Genomic DNA, 10,100 nt, shown 5'->3' on the forward strand with positions numbered 1-10,100 from the left:
TGAGATTCTGCTAATAACAGCAATATTGACCTGCCACCAAGTGGATGCTCTTTCAATTCTCCACTGTTGAATTTCATCTAGTCACATAAACAAGTCCGTTTCTAGTCTTCAGAAGTTACCCATACATTTCAAAAATCTTCTTTATTGTAAAAATGCTGCTCAGCTTAGAGTAGTTAACAAAAGTGAGTAGCACACTTGTGCCAGTGTAATTAATGAAAATACTAAAGTCAGTCCCAGGACGGATCTTTGAGAACTACACTAGTTTCTTTCAATGTAACAATTCCTCTGAATTATCTTCAGTAATCTCTCCCTTAGCAAGATTAGATATGCTAATTCCCTATAGTAACTTTATATCAAATTCAGACAGACGTGCACAAAAACCTCTCTTCAGTTGAAGGGCCCAGGTCTGAGAGTAAACTGATTATATTTGGGTTTCCTACTCTGAATTACTAATTGATTAAAGCTTAATTTTCATAAAATTGTGCTTGCATATAAATAACAACTTGAAGACTACGTTTTTCATGCATGGATAATATAACTCTTACAACTAGTGCTTCTTCATAACAATTTTAAAGTTTCAGTTGTGCTCGAGTTAAGTACTGAAACTCTCTGAAGTACTTCAAGAGAGAAAATTCTGAAGAACTGAAAGTTGCTAAAATATTATTTTAAAATTTCTATAGCTACTCAAAGCATCAGGAACACTACTTTGTATTTCAGGATAACTAAACTGAGTTAAGATTCCATTCGGATTGGAGTTACCAGTATAAATCCACTAACTAGACTGTAGCTGTTCCTGACTTCTTCCAGTGAAAATTACTTTAGATTCGGGCTCATTGTTATAAATGCTCTTTTAAATAATCTCTTGCCACTTTAGAGCTTTGGAAATGTCAAATCAGGATAATAATTCCATATTGTACATTTAGATATGGTAAATTAGGTTAGGAAATGCTTAATTATTTACACTGAGTAGGACATCAGTCAGGATGTCATGCCTCCTCTCTAATGTATTAATTACCTGTATTAATTTTTATTGTTAGATGGTGGAGCTAAATAGCTGTGATCTGACCTTGCTGTAACAGTTAGCTCTGTGCTGCACATATGGAGACAGAGCAGGTTTTTAATTGTGATGAGGTAAGTTCTCTCTCTACATTTCATCAGAGCTAGGACACGACTTGTTGAGCTGGTTATGTAGCATGTAACCACAGCCCTTTCCCACAGGAAGGACTCAGCAGTGGAACAACAAAGTTAGTTAACGCAATTACATGCTATTCCATGACTCTCAAAGCATGAATGATGAAATGTGGTTTTCTGCAATGCTCAGCTCCCTGTGTGGTGTTTCCTCCTTTTGCTGCTTACTGATGGCAGAAAGGTTGGGAAAGGTGTGCATTGCAAGGCTGTGGAGGATAGAGGGGATGATACTCGCATTGAATCAGTGTGTTCCCAAAATCTTTCTGTTGTGAGGCCACACATGGAAGTGCTGGCTACTTGCTACCTCAACGGAATATTTTTTCACTTCAAGAGTAGGGAGCATTGCACCTTCTTTTCTACCACAGCTACTTTATGCTTACACTTTTTATCAGGATTAATCTATTAATAATATTTCCTGTAATTGTGAGTGGTGGTTTCCTGCTTCTGGTATTTCTGTATTACCCGCTTCTCCTACCTCCTTCACAGTCTGTGTCTTGTCAGAACTCTGTTCTGCTCTTGGCATTAGCTAAAATATGTACTTTCCTCAACCCTAAGCTTGCCATTAACCAACATGAAAGGGAGAGAAGATGACTATTTGATTTTCTGTAACTGATAACAAAATATAGACATTGCAAATACTTATAGCATTTATTAAAATAGAGAAGATGACCCTTTCTAAATGTCATGCACATTACAAAGCTTGTTTACATCACATTATTACTACTGTTTTTCTTTTTTTCCAGGGGAAACAGCGTTGTAGATCCCTTTTTTTTTTCTTTCCCTGGTAGCATCTTAAGGCTCTATGCACAATGACCACCGCAAATGCCATCCACACTTCTGAGTAGAAATGAGAGATGTGATCTGCGTCATCGCTCACATTTAGAGACTCACTTATCAAGTGGGATACCACCCGAGACATTGAGATATGAGCAAATGTCTATATTTATCACCAACAGCCCTTTTTCCACAAACTCTTGCCACATGATGTCATTGCATGGGTTACCTTTCTAATGACTAGTGCACCCATACAGTGAATAAGATTTTAATAAGATTTTAACAAGATTTTAACATGACAGTGTAGCAGAAGCTGAACAACAAATTGTGAGGCAAAGCTCTCTGAGACACAGCCCTTGCTTTACACAGCGTATTGACACCTTGGAGGCAAGCGTGGATACACTTTCACTTTTCATGTTAGTGGTATATTTAGGGTTGAACAAAGTAGGTAGTCTAGTTAATACCAACACTTAAGCCATCACAAAGTAGCTAGCATCTGGAGAAGAAAAAAGAGAGTAGGAGTGGGAAAGAGCAGAACTGGTTCTTTTGCTAGTGCTCTTGGCTTGTCACATCTTTACACTTTCGTTAACTATACTCTCTGTAAGTTACCTGCAACTTGGTGATTTTATGAAAGGATGTGATAGGATACAATATATGATATGATATAATGATGATTGAAACAATCACCTGCAGGCATCAGAGGATAAAACTGATGATTCAGGAGGTTCCTTCTACATATAAGTTCCAGCTTATATGTATTTCTTCCCTGTATTGGAAGATGCTTGGTACATATTTCTATTTTCTATTAATTTTTTTTTCCTTGATTAATCACTTCAAAACTATTAATAAAACTTAAATATTGCATTTTCCAAGTACATGCAAAGAGCCATTAATTCATTAAATACTTCAGCCAGAAGTATCTTTGGCTGAAGGGCTGTTATGCTGACATAAAAAAAAAAAAGACAGTGGAAATGCTTATTTGGTGTCATTCAATACATCATTAAAGCTAACTTCTCCCTTCTTCACTAACAAATGTTCCTGGTGATGTAATTAATTTGTTCCTTCTATGTCAGTCATGTATCTACTACACATTGAAATTAAAAGTAGTTCCACTCTCAGGCATGTAGTTTTACGTCAGTGAATACCACTGCTGTTCTGCAGCTGTTCTTGTGATCATGGGTTGCCTTCTAAACAATCCAAACAATTCCTGGAATGTGCAGCGTAACCAGTGATAACACTCACGTCAGGAGAAACTTTAACTACAGGAGATGTTTATTACTACAAAGACTGTTTCGAGATCTATTCTGTATTAGCAAAGGACTGTACATTACCCTATAATGAGTGAACCAGAAGCCCAGGATCGTTACACCCAGGAAGACAGCGAAAAGGCATCTCCATACTGTGTTCTCACTTTCCATACCCCTCTAGTGCCTGTGAGGCTACAACATGCAGGCCACAGTGATAGAAGTGGCACATGCAGGAATATTCTGCAAGCAATCAATCTGTGCATCACGTTTGATCCAGGCCACACTAAAGCAAAGTTTTGTTGGGTTTTGTCGTTGTTGTTTGTTTGTTTTTCCCCCTGGAATTAGCTGCAGCTTTATATGCAGCTCACAGAAACAGCAAAACCCCATCTTCTGGTAGCAAAAGGCACTAAGGCACATCCACATGCCCCTGGCTTTTTAGATACTCTTTCATTGAAGACATTGAAATTCTGCCTTGCAATTTCTTTTACACCAGAACTGTATTGATCATTCCTCTCTGGCGCAGACCACAGTTTAGGACATGATTGTTAAAACTAGATGTAAGAAAATTACCTTTTAGGTAAGTGCTGATTTCTGGTACCTCCTAATATGAAAGCTGAAAACCAGCCATGAGATGCTTGTATTGCAGCGGTTCGATGGGATTTTTGTCATTGATCACCCAGAGAGACTGCATTCCCCCCAGGACAAGTACATGTGACTAACTCTGGGTGCTCAGTTATGGAAAATACTGGTTGCACTACACCGTCAGTATTTAATAAACAACACAGGTAAACCACACCACTGTGAGCTTCTCTTTCCATTTACTTCACAAGGGAGGTAATAAGCATGTCCAAAGTCGTATACTATTAACATTAAGGCAGCTATATAAATGTTTGCTGTGTCTGTTAGTTACCTAGTAACAGATTTTGATTGTTTTAACCTCATTAGCAAGCTTACCATGTGCATTTTAACTGAAAAACATCTGTTTATAAATGAAAAGAGAACAAAAGAACAATCTATCTGCTACCATTACTAGAAACTGCTGGTGCATATAGCATGTATTTCAAGATACTCCTTGGCTTTTTGCTCAGGGATAAACAAGTTTTTTCTCCAGACTATGCTATAGTACAGCATCAGAATACTAACATGATGGTAATTTGGGTATACATAAGAAATCTGTTTCTTTCCTCAAACAAAGCACCACAAGCATTGTACCTCACTGTAACCATCAATCAGAACTAAACAGCTGCCCAGCTGTTAATGTACCACTGTTCCAAATAACCTATGGTTTTGGACAGGCAGAACGGTCATTAGTGGGAGTTTCTGTAATATCCTGGAAGAAAGAAAACTGCAGTACTGAATATTCAAAACACAGCACTCACTTAAGACCGAAGCACACGTATTCTGCTGGCTCCATTTACTGTTCTCTAACAGAAAGAGTTTCCTCTCCCCCCACTCTCTCTTATTAGACTATTTAAGACTTTAAACCCATCACCCTGTACTCAGCTCTGACATTTACTAGCAGACAGAGCAATTCACTAAACAAAACCAGAGAGATACCTTTTATAACTAGGAAATGAAGGCAGAAAGTCTGGTGGGCATGGGGTAGTGTACATCTTTATTATAACAATGAACAAACTCACAATGAAAAGCTACTGGCACATTGAGAACTCTCTAGGAGGGGTAACTTCCAGTGATTTTACATTAAATTACATATCAGTACACTAGACCACATTTTAACTGGGGAATACCATATCAGGTTTTGACTAAGAAGCAAAACTAGACAAGAATCTTTCCTTTGCTCCAAGCCTTCATTTCAAGGAGGGAAGTTTTCAATTTACCACTCTCTGATCAATATATATTCCTCTCTATGCAGTGATTAGTCCAGAAATACTCTCCGACTGATCTTGCAAGCTATAACAAAGTTCTGAACATTCTGAAATGCAAGAGTCACTCTGTAATTTCAGAGCAGTTGTAATCTCTTATCCCCCTGTAACAGGCTGCCAGAAATGCTCCTTCCTAATGCCCATCACCATTTGTTCTGAAGATATCAACTTTCTGGCTGCAGCAGGTAAGTCAGGACTTCTAGGCTTTGATTCATGTCTGATGCACCTCTTGCATTTCAACTCTGAAGGCAATGATTTTGGATATATAGTGACCTTGTAATTTTTTATCAAGAGGTTCCCAATAATGCATGGAATTAGCTGCTGTGCTTTATGCAGAATAAAACTGGTGGATGTGAAGACTGTTCCCATAAATATCCACAGATTTTAGCATGAAGGATTTCAGCATTTTTCCTTCAACATGCAAGTAAGCAGAAGGGATCAGAACATGTTTTCTGTGTAAAGAGAATGGAATTCTGTATTGTGTTCCTGGTAGCCCTGGAACCAGCTGCAGAAATTGAAGATGGGAAATACATCCCTGGACATGGATCCAAAGGACAACCAAGGCTCCAAAGAAACAATCGCTTTTGATTCTGAAGCCTTTTGCAAGCGATCTTCTTAGTTACATCTTTTTAATTAACATAAATGGAATAAGGAAAATATTTTTTTTTTTCAGAATATCCATATAGTTTTTTTTTTTTTTTTCTTTTTAAATTCTGCAATCTGTTTGGATTACTAAAGCTTTTCTAAAGATATTTGAGACTGTGGGATGAAATCCAGAATTACTTAATTATTTTTAACTATCACTTTGAAATTACATGTATCAATACACTGGATTTCCATTTTGGTAGGAATAAATGTCTGTGTTAGCATTTGATCATAGTATACACTGGTGTTCCTTGGTCAGCAAGAAACATCATGCCTGCCAGAACATCATCAAATCCAGTGTGTACAGATGACATCATTGTTCATGGACAAAGGGTTTGTTATTACTTTATATCACAGCTAAGGCTAAAAGACATAGCTTAATTTGAAGACACTGCAGGTATTAACAAACCAATTATCAATGATCTTTATGAGACCTGTATTTTAAATTTGGAGTCTCCTGTTATTATGTGATGATCTACATCATACTCTTTATGTATGCATGCACTACTATTTTCTGAAGTAGGGCTGCAGGTGGACAAATAGCAGCTTGTGTCAGAAAACTAATGAATATTATTCTTACCCTAACTACAAATTATGAATCATGACACTGATTATATGTTGGCAGAAGCATCATTCCGCAGTAACATGGATACAACATAGCATCATAAACATAGGTAGAACATCTCCAATAATTTCTACTCGATGGTCAAGTCTAAATATCAAGCTGCGAGTCTAAAGCCCAAACTACTTGGCTGACAAACTTTCATGAGAAACTGCTTTCACTGCCTCCTGTGGCATTTTTCAGGTTGGTCCCCGAGCACAGCCTGCGCAGTGTTCCCTCTCTGAAGTCTCCTCAACAGTTCCCGTTACCAAACGATGTCACAGCCAGTGCCCAACCAGGCGCAGCAGCGGTGACATACCGAATCCCCACAGGGTACTGCAGGCTTTCCCCCCCGGCACACTCCTCAGACCGAAGCAACCATTCTCACCGGCCTGCCCGCGCAGCCACAGCCGCTGAGCACCGCTTCCCCGACACCGGCGCTGAAGCAGAGAGAGGAAGCCAGCCCCACACCAAGAGCCCAACCCAGACCACGCTGAAAAACGCCAAGCCTACTATACACCGCTCACCCCTCACCGAGGGAACGCAGGGGACCCCACTGAGGCCCGTACCCCTCACGCCCGTCGCCGCTGACGGAAGAACCGCCCCACCCCTACCGCGTCCCCTTCCGGCAGGGGACCAGACTCGATGACGCCACATCACTCAACCCCGCCCCCCGCGCATTCCAACGTGCCTTGTCCCTGAGGTAAACACGGCGCGGCCCCGCCCCCGGCCCGGCCTCCAGCAGCTTCCAGAAGCGCCCGAGCGGTGCGGGGGGGTCCGGCCGAGCTTGGGCGGCCGGCAGTGGCGGAGGTGGTGGCGCAGTCGGAATTGCCGTGTCCGCGGGGCGCAGCCGGCAGCTGGGCGCGCAGGGGCGGGGCGGTGGCGGGGGGACTGGTGGGGGTGATGCCCTTGTTTATTTTTACCCAGGCAGCTCATCCTCTCCGGCAGCCCCAGCGCGGCCCCCGCCGCCGATCTCCGCCCCGGCCCCGACGGCGCCGCCTATAAAGCGCCGCCCGCGGGGAGCAGAGGATGCAGCTCTACAGCTCGGTGATCACCCATTACCCGGCGGGCGCAACAGCCACCGGGGCCTCGTCGAGCACCGGTGTCTTCAAGGTCTCCTTATCGCCGGGACCCCCTTCCGCGGAGGCACCGAGCGTCGCCGCCGCGGGTCCGAATCCGGCCACCGAGAGCTCCGCTAAGGACGGCTTCGTTCCCGGTGGGGGAAGCAGCACCAGCAGCAGCGCCGCCGCCGCCATGCCCGCGTTCTCCTCCTGCCTGGAGGTGATGCCGAGCGGCCCCGCAACGGGCCCGGGCAGCCGGCCGGCGGGCGGCCCGCAGTACAGCACGTGCGCGCAGGTCACCGTCAGCCGCCGGCGGCCACTGGAGCGCATCGTGCCCATACGCATCGTGCAGCGAGCCGAGTCCCCTGGCGAGCTGGTCCCGGCCTCGCCGCGCAGCCGGGCCTGGCTGGAGGGCATCCTGGAGAGCATGCGGCAGGCCGGCGGGGACGGCGAGGCCGCCGCGCTGCCACCGCCCGCCGAGGAGCCGAGCAACCGCAGCCTGCGCTTCAGCGAGCACTGTCAGGCGCTGCAGGCGGTGGCCGCCGGCGCCCAGCCCGGCCTGACCCCTGGTTGTGTCCCCGCGGAACGGAGCCGCAGCCCCGCGCGGCCTGCCGCCGCCCCCACGGCCCGGGAGGAGGAGGAGGAGGAGGACAGAGCGGATCCCGGTGTGCGCAGGGTGCCGGGGGGCAGGCCGGAGCGCAGCGAGAAGCTGGCTCTGTACCTGGCTGAGGTGGAGAAGCAAGACAAATACCTGCGACAGAAGGGCCGGTTCCGTTTCCACATCATCCCCGACGGGAACTGCCTGTACCGCGCCGTCTGCAAAGCAGTGTACGGGGACCAGCGGCTGCACAGCGAGCTCCGCGAGCAAACCGTGCACTACATCGCCGACCACCTGGACCACTTCAACCCTATCATCGAAGGCGACGTGGGAGAGTTCCTCATCGCCGCCGCTCAGGATGGGGCCTGGGCCGGGTACCCGGAGCTGTTGGCCATGGGGCAGATGCTGAACGTGAACATCCACCTCACCACGGGTGGCCGGCCCGAGAGCCCCACTGTTTCCACCATGGTTCACTACCTGGGGCCCGAGGACCCAACACGGCCCAGTATTTGGCTGAGCTGGCTTAGCAATGGGCACTATGATGCTGTGCTGGACCGCATGTGCCCCAACCCAGAGTACGAGGCCTGGTGCAGACAGACTCAGGTACAGCGTAGGCGGGATGAGGAGCTGGCCAAGTCCATGGCGGTGTCCTTGTCCAAGATGTACATTGAGCAGAATGCCTGCTCTTGAGACCCCCTGGATTGCAGGCTGGGAGCTTTGCTGCAGGAACTGGGACAGATGGAAAGTGTGCTGGCTGTGATGGTGATGCCTTAATCCTTAATGAAGCAGCAGCAGCACCCCAGACTGAGGAGGACTGTAGATTGTGGGGGGATAAATGCAAACGTGTTGTAATATTCTGTTGTAAAAACACAGTCTCGGATTATTTGCAAGCAGATTTTCCGTGTATGTTTGTGTCTCCCCACTGTCTATTTTCTATCAGAATGTATTTTTTTGCACAATATTTTTAAACTGTTACCTCCATCTTCTACACCTAACATTAGTATCTGGCTTTCAGCTGTACAGCCAAAAACGTTTGTAAACTGTTTTTGTAAATAAGGCTTATGATGTAACAGCTATTTTTTGCTGTGTTTTTTACCCATAAACCTTATATTTTTACCAGATGAAGTTGATGTCAAACTAACCCTCCCTAATGATGAAAGCATCGTGGATATTTTCTTTTACAAAAAACATTGTTTTAGTTTTGAAAGTGCAGCAAAGTATGAACAGATTGCTTTTCAGAACAGTTGCTTTCTCTGCCTGGAGCACAGAACAGGGCCTTTGAGCCAGTTGGAATGCAGCTACACATGAACAGTACAGGGAGCAATTGACTCTTCTGTATTTAATTACTGTTTTGAGTAAACTGGCCTCTTGTTGCCTGGTTGGCTTACCCTCTGCTCCATTTATATTAGTTATCTGTAATAACAGAACATTAACTTGCAATAGAATGTTGTGACTAGATAATAGTCTCCCATTTCGGCAGTAATTGCCTTGGCTGCACCTCGGTGTTTGTGTTCTTGTTTCTGGGGTTATGATGTGTTTTGTATAAGCCCTGCTTCTTTTCTGGCACTGGTGTTGCACCAACAACTCATTATCTGATCACAACATTTTATTCACTTGGTGTTATTTTCTAATCAGGAATGGTGTTTGTTCTACATTATGGTTTAAAAGGAGGAAAAAAAGTATTTAAATCGAGGTTTGTATGGTTTGCTGGGTCAAACATTTGAATGTTTCCAATCTGAACTCTGTCTTCTACTTTCTGATTAACTTGTTAGATATATTTATTAAGTAATGCAGTTTGTACTTTTTTATTTTGTAATATATTGTGATTTTGGAATTTATACTGTATTTGTATAATAGGAATATTCACAGCTAAAATGGAATGAATAAAGAATGTAATTTTACTTGTGATCTTTCTTTCCACCCTTTCCATTCCCGCTGTGGTGAAGAACTGCAGTTGTGTTCCCAAGACCTGTTATTTAGTTTCTCTGCCATAGTTTCCCCAATTAAGAGGTGGGAAGAAGGGCATGGCGCTACACAAATGTGAACCACTGATAATTCTGGTGTCTCTGAATATGTGAAAGAAAGGCAAGCATTTAAAAAAAT

General features: G+C 44.2%; 1 protein-coding gene across 1 annotated transcript; it reads left to right on the plus strand.

Moving 5' to 3' along the window:
• The first annotated feature begins 7,055 nt into the window (after positions 1-7,055).
• Positions 7,056-9,898, plus strand: OTUD1 (OTU deubiquitinase 1). The gene has a single exon (XM_080609805.1). The coding sequence runs from the start codon at positions 7,368-7,370 to the stop codon at positions 8,685-8,687; it is 1,320 nt and encodes a 439-aa protein (XP_080465931.1). The 5' UTR covers positions 7,056-7,367; the 3' UTR covers positions 8,688-9,898.
• Positions 9,899-10,100: the final 202 nt, after the last annotated feature.

Source organism: Psittacula echo (assembly GCF_963264785.1).
Source record: "Psittacula echo genome assembly, chromosome: 2".
In the NCBI taxonomy this organism is placed as follows: domain Eukaryota; kingdom Metazoa; phylum Chordata; class Aves; order Psittaciformes; family Psittacidae; genus Psittacula; species Psittacula echo.

Coding starts and splice junctions, on each gene's coding strand:
- OTUD1 (XM_080609805.1), top strand. CDS start 7,368: ATGCAGCTCTACAGCTCGGTGATCACCCATTACCCGGCGGGCGCAACA.